This window comes from Ursus maritimus, unplaced genomic scaffold (assembly GCF_017311325.1).
Source record: "Ursus maritimus isolate PB19 unplaced genomic scaffold, ASM1731132v1 scaffold_3, whole genome shotgun sequence".
NCBI classification, from domain to species: Eukaryota; Metazoa; Chordata; class Mammalia; order Carnivora; family Ursidae; genus Ursus; species Ursus maritimus.
Genome location: NW_024425563.1, coordinates 28038490 through 28051558, shown reverse-complemented (window position 1 = coordinate 28051558; position 13069 = coordinate 28038490). Strand labels below are relative to the sequence as shown.

Here is a 13069-nt window from a genome sequence, read left to right as displayed (position 1 = left end):
ATTTGTATAAACAAAGCAGGTAGCTTTCTAGCTTTCTTATTTGCTTGTGAAAAGCAAGGTTTATGTAAATACACAACACCTAAGCTGTTAAAAGCTTCCAATGGCCACTTGTAAAATTTTGGGCAGTCTTTATATATATATATATAGAAACTGACAAAGGATAAAGGGCCTTCCATTATTACAGTAAAGAAAAGATCAAACACTTCTACTGAAGAACTTGGTCTTTTAATCTAATCAGGTGAAAGACTTCTGGAAGCATCCAGTGTCCTCCTCTGCCAGGGCACCCCGGGCTGCCATCCACATGTGACACTCAGTTCACTTACCTCTTGTCCTCCATCCAGGGCACAAAGTTTGGTGCTTTGCTTTTTGGCATCGACTAATACATTAAACATTGTGCACACGGAAGCCGGAATGCGCAAGTCAGTGGTTTTGCTTGCCTTTTGCAGCTTGACTTCAAATGCAGCTCTTGTTCTATTCATTAAAACATGAATTCGGGGTAAGAAATTCTGAAATATGCTCACCTGTTTAGTAAAAGTGAAATCAACACTACAAGATGCTAATTTAAAACATGCAAATAAGGAGTGTGGCGTTGCTTGGGAGCTAGGGGGTGGGGCGCTCTTCTTTTTCAGGTGTCTCGGGTGAAAGAGCAGGGAGATATTTTATACTAAACAGCTTTTGCAGTCACGCAGACAATATCTCTACCCAAAGGAAGCCATTGGTTACATCTACTGTAAAACTTTTATATGGAAAAACCTCTTAGTTTTACTTAACTGCCTGAATTAATTTCCAAGTATAAAAACCACTTGATTCTCTGCATTAAAGCAGAACAAATCTTCTGTGTGAGGGTTCACCAAATTAAAAAAAAAAGTACAAGTCCGGAAAACTCTAAAACATCATAATTAACGTACAATGGAGAATGTATAATTCTTTTGTGTCACTTAGGTTTCTTTCAAATACCCAAAGTTGTAGGTAGGTGTTCGAAAGAAAGCGTGTTAACAGGCAATTTGGAACTGTTTTTGCAAAAGTATCCAAAGGATACCCATAGATTTGAGACATTAGAATCGTATATGACAAATATGATATTTTTAAAACATTAAATAATCTAATTCATGGCCTTGCCTTAGGAAGCCATTAAACATTATTCTAAAGACAGGATTTTTCTTAACTTTGAAGAATTCAGGATTATTCAATTGCTCCAACCAGTGTTTATTCCAATATGCTGCCCACATTGTTCTGTATGTATTACGAACAAGCACGATGGGAAAAACAACGCTTGGTTAATTAGAGATACAATGCTGATTTTGTAAGAACTATTCAAGGAAATGAATGCATATTGGAGGAATTCAAAGCCTCATAACTTATTTCTGGTTAAGTTCTGCAGCATGTAACTGGATACTTGGAACTCATTTGACATGGAAAGAGAATACCAGAAAACAGAACCATCGATGGCTCTGATCATAATTTGGGTTTGCCACGCCATTTCACAGCAGACACCGTGCATAATGCATAAAGTACTTAACAGCCCTTTTCCATATGTCTCAGGAAGTACTGCCTCGGGAATTGAAAGCACAGTATTCCCAGAGAGACGACAATAGCACCACCGAAACGATTAACATAGTATGGATGCTACTGACGAGGGCAATGTGAGAAGGTGAAAAAAAAAGTTTCAGGCCAATTTTATCGGTTACAGGACACCCCAGAATTTAGGCCTGAGAACCCAGGGTTCCTTAAATTTTGCAGTGGTAGTACATATTGAAACCGTCCTTGTGACAACGAGGTAAGAGGTACTCGGTGAAAAGTGCTACTCTGGGTGCTGGTGTACGAAGCAGCAACTTGAAAACACAGGTCTACCTTTTGACACAGGCCTCTATCATATCACTGGCCATTAGTTTAAGTCTTTGCTCTAAGTGGTGGGCAAATTCCTGTTCTGGCCAGTGCAGATCAAAGACAAACATCTGCAGTGCATCGAGTTTCCAAAAAAGGTCTTCTGATGTTGCTGAGCCATTGCTAGAAGAAAAAGGAAACACAAAGAGCATCACGAACTTCCACTGTTAGCCGTGAGGACTGCTGACACACTGTTTTTTTTTTTCCCTTTCTGTATCAATTGCCATTCGTGAAAAAAATACCACATAAAATCTGATGATTTTTTTCGTTTTTCAACCTTCTAAATCTCCTCCTTTTCACTTCTTCTTAATGAATATGGTGAGGCAAAAAACCAAAAAAACAAAAAACCCAGAAATGAATATAGTAAGGTTTCATAAAAAGGGGTAGAATGCATAAGGGTACTTTACTAAGGAAAAGAAATCAAATTGTACACGGAAGAACATTTTAAATGCTTTCCACCAACCTATAGGTTACAGATAAAACACATAACTATCTCCTCCTGGACATTCAGAGGAGTATGTTTTATGCAAGAACGTCTGGATGGCAGCCACTAGGAGCTTCACTCTTCTCCTCACGCATCCAGATGAGCCTTTGTCGTCAGAGTGGCTTCTGTCTACAGACAGGTGTGTAGCATATGGACCCTTAAATTTCTCAATGACAGGTGAAGGGGACACAGGTAGTACAAGTGAAATAACAGGCTCAGTAGGGAAGCAAATCTTATGCCTATTTTGAAATGCTTCGTGACTTTTCTACCTCCTAATGAAACCCAGCAGTGGGACGTACAGTCTAACAGAGAAATGACATTCAGGGTGCTCTGAAGTAGAAACAAAATCACGTATTTCAGGTCATTCCATCTAACTTGGGACCTCGGTCTGCTGTGTGTTCACTGCTGTGGCAAAATTACTCCAGGGGACTAGAGTTTCATACCATGTATGAAGGTAATTAGTAGCAAGGTACACATAATATTTGGGCAAAGGATAATACTACTACACTTTCCATTATGCAAGTATATAGCCTAGTAGGGAAACAGATGCTTTGAAAGTAAAATAATCTTATGTTCAAACACACTGAAACTTAATAGTAAAAGAGAACAAAAAGAGAAAAAAAGGTGCTGTGTGATGCAGTTCTCCTCAGCTTTCCCGTAAGTGCTTAACATATACTAACCTAAAAATCGTATTGTTGGTGTGCAAAAGAAAAATAGGGAAATGAAATAATTTATCCCAAGAGCACAGTGGAAAACTTTTATAAAAATAAAATTCTTTTAAATACCCCCTTTGTTTGGCTAAATATATCTTAGTTAGTTGGCTTAAAAAAACACCTCCTTTTCTGGCTAACTAAATGCTTTCTTTCCTGCATCTTTCCTGCATCACCAACCTCCTTTGTGGTCCTTCTCTCATTCTGTCGGTAATTCCTCATGGTCTCCTTGCCTAGCCAAGATGTGCTCAGAGTTAAATTCTCAACGGACCAATCACAGCAAAGCACTGAATGCCACCCACAGCTCTTTACTCAGTATCTCGTAACCTTAAAAATCAGTGTCCCCAAAGTACCATTAAACAAAGGAACCAGACAACACCATGTTGACATTGCTGTGAAAAATGTATTTATTTCTCCCTTTTGCCATATATATAATAAAAATAAGAGATAAAAAATGACCAGGCAAAATCCTCTTATATATCCATAGTGTACAATGTGGTAAATTAGAGGACCTATATTTTATGAGTAATTGAATCTAGTTGGTTAAAGAAGCAAATCTAATAATTTTTTACTTTGGAGAAATATAAGGTAGCTATTTGAAACATGTATGTACTCTTAATAGTGTAACAAAATAACAAAAACCATCATCAAACAAAATCTGAAATAGTGAAGATAGAATTCTATTGAAAATGGACTCTCTCACAATCTATGACAATTAAATGTTCATAGAGAGTATGAATATATGTGTCTTCTGCTCTTAGATGCTATGGAATGATAAATGTACTTAATTGGGAACATAATTAAGGTAACAAGTGTTTGTTACAATTAAATAGAAAAAAAATGTAAATAGGTTTTCTCTTGAGCTGGAATTTATAACCTGTAATTTACTCAGAACTTTCTCATTTTAAAATTATTTTTAATCAGTGACCTATTCTGAAAGTATTATTAACAGATTAAAGAACTCAAACGTAAATAATGGACTCTGAGATAACTTCCTAAAAATGCCAGTAGGAAACTTATCTTATTGGCATCTACTTTTAGAACTAAAGAACAACAACAAAATTGAGAAGGAAGACATGGAGAAGCACCTTGTAAGGTGATACTGATACATGAGTGGGTAGGGATGTACCTTTAAAGCCATGGTTATGTTCTATTTTTAATTCCTTAATATGAAACGGACTTTTTTTTTCTTTTTCTTTTTTTTGCTATTTAACGCTTTATAACAAAAGTCAAAAAAACCAAGGGTGCCTGGCTGGTTCAGCTGGTGGAGCATGAGACCCTTGATCTTGGCGTTATGGGTTCAAGGCCCTCATTGGGGGTAGAGATTACTTAAAAATAATAAAAATAAAATCTTTAACAAAAAAACCACCCAGAACCCAAAAAGCTAGTGATTACATCATAGCACTATACATAATTTTGAGCACCCTGATGAAGAGCCTAATGTTGATAATCCAGCAGGTAAAGATAACCGTGATTAACCTGTAAGCCATGTTTTTTATGTACTCAGAATGACGGAAGTACGAGCACTTTATTTACGAAGCCACAATTTGTCATGATTCCTGTCCTTGAGGCAGATCATTCTAAAAAGGGGCTCCCAATAAATGAGATTCAGGTTTCATACATACTTCAAAGATAAAAAAAATAATGACCAAAAAAAAAAAATCCAAATTTTACAAGGTAATGTGCACAATAATGTTCTTGGTTAAAATCAAGGGTGTTAAACAGATGAGGAACGAGGAAGAAGAGGAGGTAAATTTTAAACAGTATTAAGAAGCACAAAAACACATAAACTTACAAAGATGCATTATACTTCCTAGATAATTGCCAAGCACACACGGACACCACTCTATACGCTGTAACTGCCCAAAGCATTTGACTGAAAGAAAAAGATTCCCATGTAACCTAACATCCCAATAACTATCATGGGCACAGTGATGGTGTTTAACTTGGAGAGATATTGCTAAGCTAGTTTGCAAGTTCTTCTCCTTCTTGGTCTTCTTTCTTTTCTTGAGGGTATGCAGCCTTGACTGGGAGCAGATTTAACAGCTGTGGGAGGACAGGCAGAAAGGATGCTGGGCAAGTTCTTAGCCAGTATAGTCTTTGGAAGCTGAACACACGAATAAGAGGAGTGAGAGCTTTGCGGTCAGGCAAACCTGGGTTCAAAGCTTGCCACTGTCACTTACTTACTGTGGGACCCTGGGCAAGTTCTGTTTCTTAACTTCTTTATGACTTAGTTTCCTTAACTGTAAAATGGGGAAAATGACATTTACCTCCCAGGGTTGTTGTGAGGCTTAATGGAGATAAAGGATTTGGCACTTTAGCTGGAATTTGGGAAGTGCTTCATGAGTGGTAGCTATTTTTCTTCTTCTAATTATTATTCTTTTTAGCTGATGTCATATGAGATCTTGGGCAAAGCATGGACTATTACTGAGTTCATTTGATTGCTCTGAGGCTCATACTTTTGAAAACTATACAGTTATGAATAATGATTGATGACAGTAGTAATAATGATAAAAATCATAACGTAGCATAAGAGTAGTTATTATTTACTAGGATGTGCCAAGCACTTTTCATTTTTTTTCTTTTATATCCTCACAAAAATATCTTTAAATTAGGTGTCATAACCATTTCAGCATTGGGGAAACTGAGGCTAAGAAAGACTTAATGATTACTAAACTAGGATCTAAATTCGAATTTCAAAGCCTGTGTCCTTTTTGTTTTAGTGACTCTTAGTTATTGAATCTGCAACAGGTGGGCTTATCACAACATGGAGCTAACAGATACATGGTTTTTATGATACAAAGACTATTTAAAAATAACAAAGTGCATCAACTGATAGATGAAAGGACAAAAGAAGAACTTGCTGGTATTAGGAAATAAAGGACAATCACTTCTCCGCAGCCTGAAATATTATTTCTTTATAAGTGCGACTAAGATTAAACAGAAAAACATATTCTTGAAACGATTCTTACGATGATTTTCTACATGTACAAGAGAAAATATGTAGGCAGTAACAAAGCTGAAGCCAACTCAGGTTCCCAGACATACTGTTACCACAGTGATCGCCCGAACCGTGGGATATCATTTAGGCTAGAGTCTACAACCTGGGTCGCAAAATGACCTCTAACCTACAGATCACCTATGAACTACATCAAACCAGTGAGTGGAGTTGTTGTTGTTGTTTTTTAATCTGTATCATTTATCATCAATTTGCTCAGCTTAGCTTAATAGCTTAAAAAACTCAAACACCCATGATGATAAATGCCATGCAATGTGAACACATGTGCACAGAACACAGCCCAGGCCATGCACTAGCTAACACACCACCAGGAAATAAGTGAGGGATACACACGTGGACTCATATAAAGAAGCCATCCACGAAGGAGTAGAAAAGCTAGGAATCTGTGGAAGATTAAGAGGCAGACTTGGAACTTTTGGAAGAGCTACATTGGGAAGACTGTTGGCGATATTCCTGTAAAGAAACAAACAACGTGGGAAGGGACCACCATAAGCAATAACTACAGATGGCCATGTGTAAAGTCATAAGGTCAGGACTGAAGAGACAGATGTTCTATGGACACTAGGCAAGATACCTACTTGACAGGCTGCCATGTCTCTTGCTCAAAACCTCTGTGAATTGACTGGGCGATGGAGGACTCCATGAGATCGACGTAGCGGACAACCAAGGGCACAAAGATTTCTTGCAAGTGTTTGTGAAATTTTCCATTACATAAAAGTGCTGCAATAGTCAAGCAGAAACAGTGTTTGTCAGAGGGATCATACCAGGCATTGGGGAAATAGGGGTGAAAAAAACGTTTCCTGAAAGAGTCTGACACAGAAGAACTGGTAAAATACAGATGATAATGGATCTTGCTCCTCATACTGAATACATCATGAAAGCTAATCAAGAGGTATAATTAACCTCCTAGATATGGCTGTCAAAATACAAACAGATTACGTCTCTATAAAATCTTCCTGGCAGGTGGAATGTTTTTACTTTCTAAGAGGTTTAACACATGAGGCATATGACCACTTGCTAGAGATTCAACGGAGCTGCTGGATACCCAGAAGGTCTTGATACTTGTAAATAGAGCAATAAAGAGAGTTATAACCCCTGTGCTAGACGGTATATCACAGAAGAGCTAAACCCATTCAATTCTAAGAGCTAAACCATATTAATTCTAAGAGATATACTTATTTAACTCACTAGCAGGATGACGGTCACCTTGGGAATATCTATTCTGATGCATGAACTTTTTGGTTGTTTGTGGATTTTCTTGTTAGTCATCCAATTTTCTACATGTGTCTTTAAAAACAACGTATCAATAGCATTTTTCAGGCGTCCATTTGTCTTTAATGAAATACACTATGGGACATCCTACTTAAAGCAGTTGTGGAAGTCTTAGAATTTGTGCTACTGGGATAGGACTGTCAAATAGGTAGGTAATAGGTAAGGTGCACCTCCCCATACCAGAAGATGGGTGCTTTCTATGCACAGGATGTAATTTCATTAGAAGAAAGGTCAGTGCTATCTATAGACTGTTTGTGTCACACCCACCCACTTCCCTCCCGAATTCATATGTTGAAATCCTAACATCCAATGTGGTGGCGGGGCCCTTGCGGGGGTAATTAGGTCATGGGGGGCAGGGTCGTCATGAACAGGATTAGTACTCTCATAAAAGAGATCTCAGAGAGATCCCTGGAGCCTTTCGCCATGTGAGGACAGAGCAAGAAGACGGCCATCTATGAAACAAGCTCTCACCAGATACCAAATCTGTGGGCACCCTGATCTTGGACTTTTCAGCCTCCAGAACTGTGAGAAATAAACTGGTTGTTTATAAGCTACTCAGTCTCTAGTATTCTGTTATAACAGCCTGAATGACCAAGATAGTCAGTATGTGTCTAAGCTGCACCATGAAGGAATAGAGAATCTGTAGGAAAATACTAAGTAATGTTAAGTAATATTCAATCAATAATTTGTAATTTTTTAGATGATGGTACATATTTGTTTCTCAAGTGAACGTATCTTAAACCCAGTTGTGATTTTTTTTTTTGATTCTCAAAGTAAAAACATGTTCGTTTAAAAATATACATCATGGCTGGGAAAGGGATTTCTGAAGAGATGATATTTTAATTGAGCCTTAGTGACAGGGGAGCCATTCACGGGAGATTTGGAGGAAAGATCTCCAGGTAGAGGGAACAGCTAGTACGAAAGTTCTAAGCAAGGAACAAGCTGGTGTACTTCTAGAAGGACGAGAAAGCCAGTGTGGCAGGGTAGAGTGAGAGAGGGGAAAGAAGAGTCCAAGATTATGTCTAGACAGTAGGACGTGGTGAGAAGTATGGGTTTTATTGGATACAAATAGCATCATTTTTTTATTAGCATCATTATTTTTATTATTATTAAGCAGAGGAGTGCCATGATATAATATCTCTGGCTGCTGTGTGGAAAATGGAGTAGGTGATGAAGGACGGAAGCACAGAAGGTGGCTCGTGCTCAGTGCTTGACTGCGACAGACCAGGTAAGGGAGGACCACGATGATGATGGTGGCTTGGATGAGAGTGGCCGAGCTGGAAGATGGGGAAAAGGCTCTCAGTAATCCCATTCACTTTCATGTATCCAAATAGCTGCATATGCTTATATACAAAACCTACTAACTAGCAGTTTTAAAATAATGCCTCATAGAATAGCTAAATATGCCCCTTTCCCCACATAATCTTATTCAGGGTAAAATACCCTGAAATCTAAACAGTGTTTTAAAACTTGGGCAAAGTATGTGATGCTTACCACAGTGGCCTGAATTACTGTTTTAATGGATTCTGAAATTTGTCAGAGGCTGGAAAACTACAGACATGTAGAAGTGGGGTAGGAAGCAATTCTAAATACAGAGGAAAAGACAACCCTTTTTTTTTTCTATTTCTAGTTAATATGGTTTAGTATTTTTTGTGGTTAAATCATTCTTTCTGGATTATCTATACGCTAAAAGATTTCCTATTAAAGTGGGAATGATAATCATATTTAAAGATAAATGTCTTATTTAGGGGACTAATGTCATCTTAATGATGTTTTCATTAGCACTCTGAAAGGAGCTTTATTTATTCCCGGAGATTCAATCACAGAGCTAGAAGGTACTGTATAGATCATGCAGTTCAGTTCCTTTTGCCAAGTGGTACCTAAATAAGGATGCTCAATGTTAAGGATGAAATATTCTCACTCAAACCACCTAAATCACGGTGGTAAGCAAATTAATAAATATTCTCATATCTGAATTTATTGACTCTCCATTTAAGAACTCTTTCTCTTCCTCCTCCTCCTTGCCCGCATTTTTGGAGTGTCAAGCATGAGGCTAAGTCCTTTATATGCATTCTCTCATTTAATCATCACAAAAACTCTGTGACAGAAGCACTATTATTTTTTTCATTCTTATCAATAAGGAAGTTGAGGCACAGAGAATTTAGGGGCATGGGGTGAAGTCATCTGGTCATTAGACAATAGAACAAGAGCCCCCTCTTAACCTCCATAGACTATATTACCATCACCCCTCAATTTACATTACCATAAACTATTACCATCTTTCTTTCTTTCTTTCTTTCTTTCTTTCTTTCTTTCCTTCCTTCCTTCCTTCCATCCTTCCATCCATCCATCCATCCATCCATCCATCCATCCATCCATCCATCCATATAGTCGTCCAACCTATGAATAGCATATCAGCATCTTTTAAGACCTAGAAATACAGAGCTTTTTATAGGTAGAAAAAAATCTTAAAAATGACAAACGCATTACTCCACATCTTAGATGAATTATATGTTTTTAGAATTAGAATTTTGAAAAACTCAGTTACACTATGAAAAAGTCAAGAGATTGAAGAAAACTATTATAGTCAATGAGCTGAAAAACGAATTAACATTGAAATTATTTAATGTGCTTACAATATACATCGAAAGCTGGACAACTTTATATTGCTATATAGCTAGACTGTAGCCTAACTCTTAATTTATATGGCCTACTAATAAAAAACAGAAAGACCCTAGGCTCTACATCTTGATAGGTGCTGTTAAGCACTGTCATTATTTCTAGTCCAAGACACACTCACTTAAGAAATTATTACATCTACGAATGAGTACTCTACCTCATCAATTCAAATGCTTCTTTATTATACATTTAGAGATTAGGTATGTTGGCTATTAAGTCATACTTAGTTTGTTAAAATGAAGAAGCACATAGGAGAATCAACACTCAATGTTGTTATTAAATGTTATAATGATCCTAAGATTAAGTACCAGTTGACTCAAATGTAATTCTAGCAAGTGCTCTCTTTTTTGATACACTTGATAAACACTGAATTCATTAACTTGTTAAATAAGACTCCTTCTCTTGTATTCCCACCATGTGAGCAAAAACAGAGATTGTCCACCAGATCACTATATCAGTACCTGGTAATTATACCACAGGCTTGGCCTTTACTTCCTACATTTAATTAGGAATCAAGACCTGTGTATTTTTTTTTTAATTTAAATTTTAGGTAGTTAACATACAGTGCAATACTGGTTTCTGGAGCAGAATTCACTGATTATCACTTACATACAACACCCAGTGTTCATCATAACAAGTGCCCTCTTTAATACCCATCACCCAGTGTATTTTGTATCCTTAATATCCTTCTTAATACGTCCCTTCCTCTCTTCATCACCACTGCTGTTGCCCTACTTCTAACCTTCTCATCTCCTGCCTTGATTAGTGCAATAATCTCTTTCCTGGTCTTCAGGATCCTATTTTCCCTTTGCCTATCTTCTTCAAATCTCGAAGCAGAGGGGCTTGCCAAAATATAAAACTAATAATGTCCTTCCTAAAGATTATAATCTTTGAGTGGATCATCACAACAAATTCTAAAAACTTTTGGATGATATGAAAGCCATCCACGATTTACCTTAAAAATGATCTCTCTGGATCATCTCTGTTGCCTGACTCCCATATTTCCTATGTGCCAGCCATAATGATTTGCATGGTTCAATTTAAGCCTACACTTAACTCTTCCAAACTTTTCTGGAAATGCTTTGTTCTGCTGTCTCCTTGCCCAGTTACTGGTTTCACCCGTCTTCTCTCCACCCCATACAGGCTTCCACTGTGGTCCACAGCATCCTTCTGCACCTGTTGATGTTTCTATTTCTCCTTACAAGGGTGCAAAGTCCTTGAGGGAGGGACCATGTCTGTATTCTTAGTATCCAGCAAGATGCCTGGCTCCGAGCAAGTGTTCAAATATTTGTTGAATGAATAACTACATGAATACAACATTAAGATGACTACATTATTCAGGAAACTAAGAACTTATTGATGCTTGCATGTCTCTTCATATTTTATATAGAATATACAGTATTAAAAAATATTGGTATGAAAATCCTATTTTTGATACACGTCCAAGGTCAGATTGCTAAAAGTTCTGGTGGATATGGATGTTGGCTATTTTATGTCTCATATTTTAATGAATGTGGCAAAGGGAGGATAGTTTCTATTCAGTCATGACTCTTGATAGCAAACTTTCACATCCTGAAGATGGGGGAGAAAATGGAGTTTTCCTATATTTCCTAAAACCTGTCACAAATGCTTAATTCTGGCCAAAAGTCTGCTCATGTTTCAGCAGAGTATCCCTTTTTTCTTTTTAAAAATCAAATTATAGATCTGTTTTCCAAAGTTTTAGAAAACTGGCAATTGGCAGTATTATTTCTTTGGTAATTAGACTCAGGAAAGGGGAGGGAGGGAGGGTGGGAGGGAGGGAGGGAGGAAAGGAGAGAGGGGGAAACAGAAGAGGAGAAAGGAGGAGAGATTAAGAAAAAATGGAGAGGGGACAGGAAAGTAGAGAAAGCTTGGTGTCAAAAGGCCGGACTACAGAAATACACACGCACTATACTTGTGTATGGAAATGTATGCTCTTTTTCTCAGTTGCCCATATGCCAGTTTGCATTCCACTCCTCTCAGGCACTGCCAAAAGCCCTCTTAATATGTAGCCCCAGGCATGAGAATGAGTGCTTCTATCTTCTCCATCTGGTTTTGTAAGGATAGGTTGTGATTTGGGGCTGCCACCTGTCCAAATCAAGCCTCTCTAAGATACCCATTCTAACAGCTCATTGGAAGAAACAAGTTCTCAAATGTGGCCTTATCCAAGAATGCTTCTGACATTATATCTGAGGTGTGGAATAGAAAGGACTGCTCAGGAGTCTAAAATAGTGGTTACAAGAATGTAAGTGGAGGACCAGCATCCACTTTGTTAAATCATCTTTTTCCCCCCAAAGATGCCACGTTTCCAAATATCACCTTGTCAGAAAATAATGAAGCATCGATGACATCAAGCCCCACAGTACAATTAGAAATGGCAAAAAGAAAGCAAAAGGCTTAAATAAAAGGTAAACTAGGGATGCAGATGTGCCCAATTATTTTGAACAGCCCAATAATTAATAAATTAGTGTTGATTATTTACATACTAAAAAGAGTCTTACATTTACAAAAGTACTTGTCATAAGCTTTTAAGAGTAAGATTTCGACAGAGAATTTAAACTATGATCCAATTAATAACAATTACTGAGATGATAATCACTGGATAAATGAAGAATAAGCAGATAAAAGAGTTCCCGTATTCTTTTTAGGGTAAAAATTTGCTGTTGACTCCTGACCCCATATAACCTAATTTTATATTATGCCCCCCCAATTAGTCAGCGTTAATGGATTACTAGGAAGAATGAATGACTTCCCCCACTAAAGTTCTAGATAGGCACTTCAGAAGAAACTAGTAATTCATGACCAGCAAAACAAACAACACCGACCACAATAAAAACAAGACTTTGCCCTAAGACAACAATTATTTGAGGGACTACAAACTGTAGGGATCCTAAACAATGAAAGCCCACTGGACTAAGATATAAAATTAGCAGGCCATTCTCCATCCTGACCAATGCATATAATGAGGATTCCTATCACTGAAAATATGAACATGGGCTTCAG

General features: G+C 37.5%; 1 protein-coding gene across 3 annotated transcripts in view; it reads right to left on the bottom strand.

Annotated features, from left to right (window-relative positions):
- The window catches only part of CADPS2 (calcium dependent secretion activator 2), a 528567-nt gene that overhangs the window by 55964 nt on the left and 459534 nt on the right, over positions 1-13069 (bottom strand). For all 3 annotated transcript variants that reach the window (XM_040644062.1, XM_040644063.1, XM_040644064.1), the window contains 3 exons: positions 6676-6817; positions 1852-2007; positions 324-471 (listed from right to left, as the gene is read on the bottom strand). In XM_040644062.1, the coding sequence (XP_040499996.1) occupies positions 324-471; positions 1852-2007; positions 6676-6817 (446 nt within the window). The remainder of the gene's footprint in view (positions 1-323; positions 472-1851; positions 2008-6675; positions 6818-13069) is intronic.